The 12708-nt window shown below is 42.0% G+C and overlaps 1 protein-coding gene and 1 long non-coding RNA gene across 2 annotated transcripts in view; one reads left to right on the top strand and one right to left on the bottom strand.

The window, feature by feature from the left end:
- LOC307151156 (uncharacterized protein) overlaps positions 1–12522 on the top strand; it is a 76554-nt gene extending 64032 nt beyond the window's left edge. The window contains exons 15-16 of the mRNA XM_079859026.1: positions 11742–11844; positions 12008–12522. Coding sequence (XP_079715152.1) covers positions 11742–11844; positions 12008–12111 — 207 coding nt within the window. The 3' untranslated portion in view covers positions 12112–12522. The remainder of the gene's footprint in view (positions 1–11741; positions 11845–12007) is intronic.
- Positions 1–12708, bottom strand: part of LOC307151180 — a 287419-nt gene that overhangs the window by 69741 nt on the left and 204970 nt on the right. The window lies entirely within an intron of this gene.

Genomic DNA, 12708 nt, shown 5'->3' with positions numbered 1-12708 from the left:
GGATCAACAATAATTAATAAGGCTCTGCTTCTTTACAGACAGATGGGGCTAAATGGCAATTATTTCAACCACATTTTGAAGTTGTGACGTACGTTTAATGGACATATTGTGAAGCCATGACATATTATAGATTAAATAGCTGATCTGTAGAACTGTAACATGATACTTTTATCCACCCCATAGTCCATGAGTCTTTACAAATAATACAAGCACTGACTAGCTTTTGTCCAAACATACTCCACTTGATGGCCTCATTTTAGCTGAGAAGTAAATCCCTGAATGCTTATATGTTATTGCCTGCTAAACTTCCTCCTCATAAATTGACAGTGGGCAATGATCGCCCACAACCCTTGGGTCAAAAAATAATTTCTTTCATTTTTTTTACATTCAACATCAAGTTATGCTCCTTACACCACTGCACAACCTACAACCTACACTGCACAACTTACAACCCCTTCTATCCCGGATTTATATGTAACAATATCTGAATATTTGGTCAGTAAACTGAGTATGGCTGTATGTATCATCCAAAAATGTAATTATAACAGGGTTTTTCCTGCATAGAGAATTATGAGGCGGCCGCCTCCGTTAAATTTCGTGCCGCCTCCGGCTCTCGACAAAACTCAGAGAGACAGTCACATGGTCAGATACACTTTTCCCAGCGTGACGGATCTGATGTGGTTACCGCTTGTGTCCATTCTCAAAACGTATAGTACTGCTACGCGGATAATCCGCGAGTCGTGCGAGCCAAGTAATTAAAACATTCCATTCCAATTAATCGAGGGTGGATGACAGATAAATCATTATAATGTGTTGAGTTTAATAAAGACACGGAACTCTCATCACGGTAAAACGCAATGAACGTGCGTGACTCTTTTACTTTCAACAACGTAATTCTCTTCAGGGAAAACACATCAAGGAAAACATATCAAGGCTCGACGATAACGCTTGTCCGGGACCATAGATTGTGTCCGGGACACGTGTTTTTTTGTTTTGTTGTTTTTTTGTAGCCAATCCGGACAAATGCCCTGATTAAAACAAGTTTAATATAAAATAAAAAATAACTAGGGAATCACCGAAAACGTGAGGATGATTCTGTTTTATTTAAATATCATTTTTGGCCGAACTATCCCTTTAATGGGATTTTTGAGTATTCAGATGTGCTTTTTGCAATACTACAGAGCAAAACATTGGATGTACAATTCTGTCTGGCAAGGGTGAATAAGTTTTGTGACACCATTGAGCGAGAGAGGGGCCAATTTGGTCAGATCTATGAAGCCACTGCACGCATCGCAGGCGCTCTGAGCGCACGGAGAGGGCTAGCACAAGGAGACCTTCGTGCACACTACCACCAACTCCACAGCACTGTTCTGGACAACATTCTTTGCCAGATACGAAATAGATTTCAAGACCACGAAAAATTAATGTTTCTCTCTCTCCTCGACCCCCAGCAGTTTCAGACATACCGGAAAAAATTCCCGCATGCAGCCTTCACCAGCTTGACACAGAGTCACGGAACACTGTTCGATCTGTCCCGGCTAAAAACAGAACTGACTGTATTGTATGCCATGACAGACTTTGAAGGCAAAAGTCCAGCTGATCTCCTTCATTTCCTTCAGCAGATAAATCTGTGTGAGAGCATGGGGCAGCTACACACATTGGCATGTTTGGCGCTGACTGTCCCTGTGTCCACTGCTTCTGTCGAGCAGACATTCTCAGCCCTAAAGAGAATTAAAACGTATGCCAGAAATAAGACTGGACAGACTCGGCTTTCAGCATTAGCCTCCATGGCGATAGAAAGGGAATTATTGTTGGAACTGAAACGTACAAATAACCTGTACAACAGTGTAATTGAAGTCTTCTTGAGAAAAGAAAGGAGAATGGATTTTGTGTACAGATAATCAGTTCCCCTTCGTTACGGGGAACTCCCGCTGCGTCTAATATAAACGCTACGGGGGAATGCCTTCGGCATGCGTTATCTGAAGTCACTATACAACTATTCCAATCTGGATTGGTGTGCGTCATCGTGCGTCATGACGTTGCATGTGACGGTGACCCGGACGCTATATAAGGGTCACAGGAACAAGGAAATGACAGCTTCTGTTCTTCAGCAGCGTTCTATGTCAAACTGTACGTCTTATTTGGTGTTGTCTGTCAAATCTACTATGGCGAAGGCAGTGTGCGTCTCCTTGATTTAAGAAAAATTAAAGAAGCAAGGATGGCGCACACTTGCTTTGTGGTGTTGGGTTGTGAGCGGAGCTTGCACGGACAGTTCTCGAGGGCACTGTCTATTTTGTGCAAACTGAAAGGATTCTGTGACTGGGATCTCGCGTTTGCCGAGGCAGCGCGTAGATTACGGCTACTCTGCAAAAAAGGCAGCGCGTAGATTAATGTCTGCATTGCAATACAGAATCTATAGTGGCTCGGATCTCGCGTTTGCCGAGGCAGCGCGTAGATTACAGGTCTGCAGGGTGTAGACTCTGAGTTTACTCTTCCGCTCCCGCCTGAGCCTGTTTAAAAAGAATAAAATAGGCTTGCGTTCCTAGTGCATCAGCTCGCGTCTGTCGAGGCAGCGCGTTGTCTGTTTGCATTGGGTTCGCACGTGGAGCAGTGTTTACAGGTCTCGCGCACGGTTCGGAAGCCCGCGTCACTGCGGCTTCTTCCGACCGTGTTAAAGACCCGGTGTTTGATTTATCTGATTCTGAGGAGTCAGATACTATCAACACTGAACCACGAATATTCACCACATTATGAGGAGTTGCTGGAGAAAGACTGGGGCTGTAATGAAATTAAATGTTTGGTAATTTAATAAGAAGGAAGCGTCTAAAAAGAGTGCTTCCTGCAAACCCAGTCAAAATCCTTGTGTCAGAGTCTTCCTTTTTCAAACGATCTCCATACTGAGGTACTGAGATTGTGGAATAATTGAAGAAGAAAATTAAAGGGGAATTTAATGATGCAGGGGGTAGAAGAATATTTCTCCCAGATATTGTATTACCTCTGATGACTCAGACATGTCCCTCCAAAATTAAAGTGGAGCTAATATAAATATTATCTCGAATTTGGTAGGGAAGGCTTATATGGCGGCATGTCAAAAAAAAACAAAAACAAAAAAAAAGCATACCTACATATGGTAGTCCAGGTCCCCCGGGGACAGTCACCAGCTCCTCATATTCTGGGAAGTCACCTCTTCCCCTCCCCTTCCCCCTGTACAGGGCTCGGGGTCAGAGGAGACGTTCTCATAAAAAAATAAAAAAAAAAGCCCCGAAGTCAGGTCTGAGGACTGCCTTTCGGGCTAAGAAAAAATAAATAAATAAACTATGAGGTCCTGGCGTAAAAACGCGGACCCTTATGGGCACTTCATATTATTTTCGATTAGTTCCTGCCGATCTATCGCTTCAGGTCACCGAATCTCAAAACCTGAGGTCAGTCTCGAGGGACTGATCTCCTTATTAGATTATTCATCGGTTACGTCCTGCCAGTAAACTGCTTCAGACCACCGATAAGCACATTATATCACCTGAGACTAACCCAGAGAAATTGATTCCTCTTGTAGATTGTTTAGACGCCTGGTCAGGCCTTCTGAATATATCTAAATGGACCCTGGGTATAGTTAAAGGATATAGAATCCAGTTTAAAGTAAGACCACCCGATTTTAACGGGGTATTTCACACACTGGTTTTCTCACATCAGCGCCAGGTGATGGAAAATGAAGTTGAATCTCTTTTAGCAAAAGCAATAGAAATTGCCCCTAATCAGGAGAGGGATTCAGGTTTTTACAGCCGTTACTTCATTGTTCCGAAAAAGGATGGTGGACTTCATCCTATTGTAGATCTTAGAGTAATGAATAAATCTTTGAGGAGATTTAGTTTCAATATGCTCACTATACCCAGTATCATTCAGCAAATCAGATCTGAAGACTGGTTTGTGACAATAGATCTTATGGATGCTTATTTTCATAACTTCATCATCCATTATCATAGGAAGTTCCTTAGGTTCGCTTTTGGGGGGAAAAGCTTACCAATATAGGGTTCTTCCTTTCGGCCTAACTCTATCCCCTTGCACTTTCTGTATGGATGCTGCCCTTGCTCCACTGAGACTTCAGGGGAACCGCATCCTAAATTATTAGATGACTGGCTTATTCTGGCAGAACCAGAGACGCTAGCAATCCAACATCGAGATGTTGTTTTGCGTCATCTTCAGTGCTTGGGGCTAAGGCTCAATGTCAAGAAAAGTTCTCTGTCTCCTCTTCAAAGAATAAAATTTCTTGGAGCTGAGTGGGACTCTCAATCTATGCAAGTTCACTTGACCCAGCCACGTATTTAAAGTATCGTGGCTGCAGTTAGAGCTATCAGGTTAGGCCAGGCCATCACTGTCAAACATTTTCAAGGAATTTTGGGCCTTATGGGGCCCTACAGTGGTGGCTCGGGACCAGGGGGTTTTCCCCAAGGGGCAACCCCTTCCGTATGATTAGAGTTACGTCCAGGTACCTTCGTTCTCTAGTCATATGGAAAGACATACGGTTCCTGTCCCAAGGCCAGGTGCTTGGAGCTTCGTGTCCCAGAAAAATTCTGACCACGGATGCTTCCCGCAGGGGCTGGGGTGCGGTCATGGAGGGCCGGTACACCCGCGGGGTCTGGAAGGACCATCACCTCTCAGGGCACATCAGTTGCCTGGAGATGCTGGCAGTATTCTTTGCCCTCAGGCATTTCCCTCCAGACCTCAGAGGCCATCAGGTCCTTATTAGGTCTGATAATATATCGGTGGTTTTCTATATCAACCATCAGGGGGGCTTGAGGTCTCGTCCTCTGTGCAAATTGGCCCATCATATTCTATTTTTGTCTAAGGACAAATTTCTCTCTGTGAGGGCTATGTATATACCTGTGGTTGATAATGTGGGAGCAGACACCCTGTCGAGGCAGGGGCCCAGGCCAGGGGAATGGAGGCTCCACCCCGAGGTGGTGGAGCTTATATGGGAGAAGTTCGGCCAGGCGGAGGTAGATTTATTCGCTTCTCATGAGAATTCTCATTGCCCGCTCTGGTTCTCTCTCTCGCATCCAGCCCCGTTGGGTCTGGAGGCCATGGTACAGACGTGGCCGAGGCAACGTCTGTACGCCTTTTCCCCCGGTCGCTCTACTCCCTGGAGTTCTGGAGAGGGTCAGAGGATTTTGAGTAGATCTTATTCTCGAAAAACCACACTGGCCTTCTCGAATAGGGTGATCTGGTGGCCGAGGTCATCAGATCAGCTACCTCCAGAACTCCCCGGCTCAGGAAGTTTTAATTGAGTTAGCTGGACCCAGCCTTTTACTGCCCTATGGCTTCAGTACTGGGATTCTTCTATACTCTAATCGGGACCTCTCGTCCACGCTCAGAGCCGCTATGGCGCCTACGGCCTCCGTATGCTCTCAGGGTGGTCCACCCGGGTCGTCCCATGACCTCCATATTTCCCTGTAGCCTTCTAGGATGAATCCTGTTATCCTTGCAGGCTGACAGGTCTGTGGAAAGAAAAGCCCCTGTCGGTTCTGCGGGATACGTGTATATATGTTAGATTAAAAGAAAATCTACATATTTTGGAAATCTGTTAGCTTTCTAGTAGGAAATTTCCCCGGTCACCAATAAGGGTACCGGAGGCTATCTTATGATTTCCTCTGGCTCTTCATCCTTCGTTGCTATAAGTGTGACAGGAGAGCCTTCTAGGCTTTTAGGGTTATCCACTAATGGTGCCTTGGAGTCAGTGTCCTGCCTTTTTAGGCATATGTATATATTGGACCTCACTTCTGAGGCTGTTAACTCAGCCTTTTTCTTACACCAAAAAAGACAAGAATAAAATTCTTAGTATAGTGGGTTCTATAAATTCTCCCCTGTCCTTAGCAATGATCCTCACCTTCAGAGTGCTTTCTGCCTCTGTATGCTGCGTCAAAATCTGGATGAACCCTGTCTCTGCAGGCTATCATATTAAATTGCTTAGAGCCTTTATTCGGCTCCGCAGAGTATATCTATATAGGGTATTAAATGGGAGTTTGTTAGCTTTCTTTGAGATATTTCTCCCCGGTAACCAAGGTACCGGAGGCTATTCTAAAAATTCCTCAGGCTCTTCATCCTTCGTTGCATGTGCGGTGTAAGCAAGAGAGCCTCTTAGGCTTCCAGAGATGATCCACTAAAAAGGTGTTAGGAGTTAAGTGTTCTGCCTGTCATTAATCAGGCCTATATACTTGGACCTTAATATCGAGGTTGTTGATGCAACCTTCCCTTTGTACACCAAACAAGAAAGAATAAAATTCTTAGAACAGTTGGATCTTTCACTCTCCCTTGCTTTAGTGCTCTTGAGTGTGCCAGATGTTTCACACCAGGGTCGCCTGTTCTCGGTGGGGGCTAGCTGGTACTCGTTCCCCGTAGCGTTTATATTAGACGCAGCGGGAGTTCCCCGTAACGAAGGGGAACGTCTCGGGTTACTGGATGTAACCCTGGTTCCCAGAGAGAGGGGAACGAGACGCTGCGTCCCCTCTCCCCACCTTCGGGGCGCCCTGAGAACAGCTGCTTTGAACCTTTTTCGAAGCTGTCATTTCCTTGTTCCTGTGACCCTTATATAGCGTCCGGGTCACCGTCACATGCAACGTCATGACGCACGATGACGCACACCAATCCAGATTGGAATAGTTGTATAGTGACTTCAGATAACGCATGCCGAAGGCATTCCCCCGTAGCGTTTATATTAGACGCAGCGTCTCGTTCCCCTCTCTCGGGGAACCAGGGTTACATCCAGTAACCCGAGACGTTTTGGTGAGAGGGCTATAATGCATTTTATTTAGCCTACATTTGTTTATACAGCGAGTCAACTTTGGCTAACTCGGGCCCCGTTTTTGCCCCATTTTTTCTGTGCTGAATATGATTTCTTTTTTATTGTGAATTTATGATCGAAAAATATATATTTTTTATTTTCATAAATTATATTATTTAAAACATTTTCATATTATCAAAATCGATTTTTTTAAATAAATAAATGTGGGTTTAAACATTTTTTTCAAAAATTACATCATTGCGGTGTGGGGGGCATCTGAAGATGAACGACTTCGAGCCGAGTCTGGCCGAGCTCAAACTTCTCACCACACCGGCACCCAGTTTGCACGTCTAAATTAGTTGCTTACATTTAAAAAATGAGCATACAATAGAATAAAAAGTATTTTTTATGAACATAAAGGTCCATGTTTAATACAAATGTTCACGAAACTTAATGAAATGTTTAGTGAAATTAGAAAATATGTAAGAGATTGTTAATTTAGTTATATTGTACACATTCTCATATCCATATATTTTGTTTTATTGTCATGAGTAATAATCTCAGTGTTTACTGGGTTTTACACAATTCTTTTTGTAGTGTGGTATTGGTGGTGATGTACTAAAATAAACATTGTCACGTGTGTATAGCTTCTTCTTCAAACCGCTGATTCCAGATGGTTAGAGGACAATTACTCGAGTCGCCCCCTATCGTGTCAAAGAATAGTACAACGGCGAGTGCGTCAAGTATAAACACCTCGTCCAGTTGGAGAGGTGCGCGTGCAGTCTGCGGAGACTCGTGCTGCGGAGCCAGACAAAAGTATAAACAAGGCTTAAGACGAGCTTTTTAAAGAAAGCGGCACGTTTTTAGACGCGATATGTGAACGGCCCCTAGGGTTTTTTGCTTTAGTAATGGCATTCATTCTCGCTGCATGAGAGATACCGTCTGTGATGCAACAGCCTGTTGTACTGCGTTTATGTATAATATTGATGGTTTATAGTCGTGGCGTAATAATGATGGTAGCCTATTAATCCTCTGGGGACCAAAAACGCACCTGTGCGTTTTGCTCTTTTTTTTTTTAGCAATGAAAAATAAACACTAAATGCTCTGATAATTTTGATCTTTCATTTTCGTGTAATACATCAATCGATCCTGTTCAGTTTCTATTTTTTTCTGTATACTCACAATAAAAATAAAGTGTTTTGCTTTTTGACAAATAAAGAAAAATTAACATGATGCGATTTCTGCCTTCTCTCTGTCAGTAAACTCCCATTTGAAACGCGTTCGAAAATGATCTATAAGGGCCTGTTCACATATCGCATCTTTTGCGCGCGCAAGTTCGTTATTTCAAATGTAGGCGCGCGGTATGCGCGCTCATAATGGAAGCGACGCGGTCGCGGTGCGACGCGCTCGTTTTTTCCAAGCACGTCCGCGCCGCATCGAGATAAAAACATCTCAACTTTTCAAGTTGGCGCAAGCGCACCGCAGGTCACGTGACAAGAACCAAGCTTAGCAACGACAGACGCCTCCGGAGCGCAACCACCCGAGCGCTTTGGAAAAAGGAGAACGCGGTGCGCCTAGCGTTTTCTATGCGTTTTTAGGCGCGATATGTGAACGCCGCCTAACTCCGCGAAAATTCAGTCAAACAGGCAAACAGACCCACGGGCATAAAGCTTGAGATTGCATCTTTTAAATGAAGTAATTTATATAAAAAACAAATATTCTCAGCTTCAGTAATCTGTATAAAAAGAGAGCGACTCCAGTCGAGCTCATTACGAGATCATTCAAAAGTAATGTGACCACTCCCCGAAGAGCGCGTGCTATTCAAACGCAAATTCTGAGAACCATTTCAGAGCTGTGAAACGCCCACATCAGCTGTAAACAAAGCATCGTGAGTGAGACATAATATAGCCTACCTTATGGAGAAAAGATTCCTCAGAACAGTGCTGATATGAGGAGCAATATCTCCTGATATGAGGAGCAGATTCCGCTTAGGAGTGAGGTAGGCTGTTTTCTTTTCTCAATGTTGATGTGCAGACTGATCTCATGAAATGGCATATGTATGACACGCCAATTCGTATTTCCATTTTTGGCGTGTTATCAACACGCATAATCGCTTTTCAGCGTGTTTATCAACGCCGTTGATTTACGTTACATTACTGTATATAAATATATATGACCTACCCCAACCGCGTCCCTAAACCTACCCATCACTCGGGTTAATACCATTTATGAGTGTTCCCCTACCATCCTAGGAAAAAAAATATTGCTCCCCAGATGTAGATATACATTTTCCTCCGTTTCGCTCGGACATTTAACGGCGTACACATACACGCGGAATCACTCTGACGTTTAACGGCGTACACATACACGCGCGTGGACATACACGCGGAAAGCTCAAAATGCGTATAAATAACACGCCACTTGACTTGAAAGTGGCGTGTATGTTTACGCAAAGTCATGATGTCATGTTGTGATGTGGAATAACGTTATGGAATAACGTTAGTGTAGGCCTATGTAAACCGCAAAAAGATGAATCGCATTTCTATAATATGACTCGCCTTTCTGTGAGATGAATGAAGGGTACATATTTGTAAAGACTGTTTAGCCTAAATATGAATCACGCGTCTGTGTGTGAAAGAATAAACTGCTTTGCTATAGCCTACTGAGATGAGTAAAAATCGACTGGAATATGTTGAAGTAAAATGTATTTGTATAAGCAACGTATTAAACTGCAAATTAGCATTTATATGCCCTAATATTTCATAAAAACAACGTTACAGTCAGGCGAAGTATGAAAGACAACATTTTGTTGACTAGATTTGGGTACAGTTTTTAGGCTACTGTAGAATATACTGCCACATCAAATAAGCTTTTGTTTAGCAATTTCTGCTCATATCTAACGTTATATATATATATATATATATATATATATATATATATATATATATATATAAAATACTATTTTTGTCAAAAATAAAGTCATAGACTAAGATGTTAGATGTTCCAATGTTGGCTATATTCAAACTAATGAATACATATGATAAAATGTAGGCCTATAATCTTAATTTTTTTTTTTACAAAGAAAGAGTACACTTGAAATATTGTTGAAATTGTAATTATTGTTGTAATTGTAACATTTTTAATAAAATAGCAAAACATATTTACAAGAGAGATGCAAGTGAAATCTTAAATGGTCAAGATAAGTCTTCTTCTAAATACATCTTTTGTCCTTGCATTGTGGCTCAGTCAGTGTCACACCTGAATGAATGGCTAATTATGCAGAGTCATTATGCAGAGTGGTTGGGACTAGAGCCCTGCGCGGGACTGTTTTCTTCATCCCGCTCCCGCCCGCGCCCGCCGAATTTCTGACCATTACCGCCCGCTCCCGCAACGTATGTGTTACACTCCCGCCCGCTCCCGCAATATGTATGTCCACTCCCGCCCGCACCCGCAAAACTCTGAGAATTTATTCCCGCACAATAATAGAGATGCATTGATTTTGTCTCTTCTCCCGTCCCGCAGGAAAAAAAACATGTATTTGTATTGCTATTATTGAAGAGATTCATGGGGTTGTTTGTTTCGTTTCCCTGGCCGGTATGTATTCTGGACACATACACACAGGACAATGGAGGAAATCGAGTGTATGCTGTTTTTGGATGGTTTTGTTTTTGTTTTTGCTGTTTTTATTCAGGATACTCCGTCTGGCGCGTGCAATGATGACGCAGTGAATAGTGATGATTCTCTCTGATCAGCAGTCTGCCGTGTTTTCACGTCACATTTTAGTATCGCCTCAGCTCGCTTAGAACCTCGCCGGAGGTGGTACGAAAAAAAAGTAGCCTACCTGGAAGCAGATGCAGTTACAACTTTTACACAGAGGAAAACCAAACAAAGGCGAGGCGAGTCGAGTCGATCCGAGCCGAGGATTGCTGGTACTGTGTAGTGAAAAAGTGCCATTATTGACATCTCCATCATGTCGCTAGGCTACCTCCCGATCCCGCAGTGTTTTTTTTTAGCCGCCCATTCCCGCCCGCAGCAAAGTTCAAACCGCCCGCTCCCGCGAGATTTGCGTTGGGTCCCGCGGGACCCGGCGGGACTCAATCCCAATGCAGCCCTCTAGTTGGGACATTGTAATCTAAGGTGTAAACCACGCCTCCCTCGCATATTGGCTTTCCAAGCAAAACCTGTTTTACACCATTTAAATCAATGTATTTTTTTTTGTGAACGATAAAGCAAGATTATTTTCACATCATTTTGAAGCTAGAACTCAAAGGGACAACATCAGTCAAAACATTAGTCAAATGTCTTGTGGACACATATTTAATATGTGTTTTGTGGTCTTAATTCAGCAACTTTCATTTTTATTTTTTCCAATAACCACGCATAAACATTATTCTCTTAAAAATACAAACATCTACATACACGTTGCTCGCATATTATGGTAGCCCTGTTTGTGCTATATAGAGTGAATTTACACCTTTGCCATTAACATGTTTATAAATAACTGAAAAAAGCACAAATGTCAAGGCATGTCAGAACATCTCAAGAACCCCAAAAACAGCTTGGTCCCCAGAGGGTTAAGAGGTGGATTAATTCATGTGGGACACCACTGAAGGCCTAGGTGTGAAAAGCACGCCCCGCCACTATAACTATAGTCAGTCTTATTATTAATACTAGTGTTTAGTATTTAAATACTAATAATTAACATTCATTACTACAGTATGGATCTCCAACAAATCATATCAATTAATAAATGTATCAATAAATGTTGAAATGTAAAACATTTCATATTTTAGTATCATGACATTTTTTTGTTGCACTATTTGGATTTACTTCTCAGTCCTAAACCAAAACACATGTTTGCTTAGCTATATGTTTTTACTGTCCTCTGCTTTAATAAAGTATAGAATAAAATGCTGGTCTAAATAATACACAGCCTGATTATCCTGTATTTCTTTTTCTCTTTTAGCACTGTGACTCTGGAGGCCACTGGAGAGAGAGAAGGTCTGTGGAATTCCATGACAGTGCTTTCATCTCCATGGGTCCCCTGATGTTGTCTGAAAGAAACAAAGGTTTTTTTAAATATATTTTTATTATTATTATAATTTTTTATTATTATTAAAAAGCCTCATTTAATTCAGTTGAGTGATGTATTGGTTATGCATATTTAAGAAATCTGCTATATGTCAGATTTGAATCTATTACATATCACTATATTATATTTCTTGTTCACAGATATTTGGACCCAAGAACAACGGAACATATCCACAACTCCAATTCTGTGTGGTTCTTTGATTATGCTATTTGTTTCTCTGCTAAGTCTCCTGACCTTTTTCTAGAATATTTCACAGAGTGAAATATTTTTTACAAAGAATGTTCATTGTTTTACACACATTTAATCTATTTCTAAATTAATGTGACACTGATGCCGCATTGCTACAAGCTGGTTTTCTTTTCACATTAAAGTGTGGGGTAGAATCATTAGGAAGAACAGAAACAATGTCTACTGTTTGACAATATTCTATGTTACTCTATATTTTTGACATGTACTGATAAGTAAATCTCTTCAACAAATTATCATTTAAACCTATTTTATTCCCCCCACCAGTGCTTAATACATGCACCAAACAGACATATATAAATAAACTGCAAAGCAATCTCAAAGGTCTTTGTCTCTTCAATAATGAGTCAATGAGATGAAGTAAACTTATCGTTTGAATGTCCTGTCTTTGATAAGTTGAAGTGATGATGAAGATGAAATGAGTTACAAATCCACAAGACTATTTGAGTGCGATGCAATGGTTGTAATCCTATAATCCACAATGTGAGAAATGATCACAGTCAATAGCATTCAGTTAATCGTTGTCCTCCGTGCCACGTTACTGGCCATGTGTTGTAGTCTCGTTGCCAGCCTGGACTGCACTTGAATTCACTAC

Source organism: Squalius cephalus (genome assembly GCF_949319135.1).
Source record: "Squalius cephalus genome assembly, chromosome: 23".
Classification (NCBI taxonomy): Eukaryota; Metazoa; Chordata; class Actinopteri; order Cypriniformes; family Leuciscidae; genus Squalius; species Squalius cephalus.
This window is presented reverse-complemented; position numbering and strand designations above follow the sequence as displayed.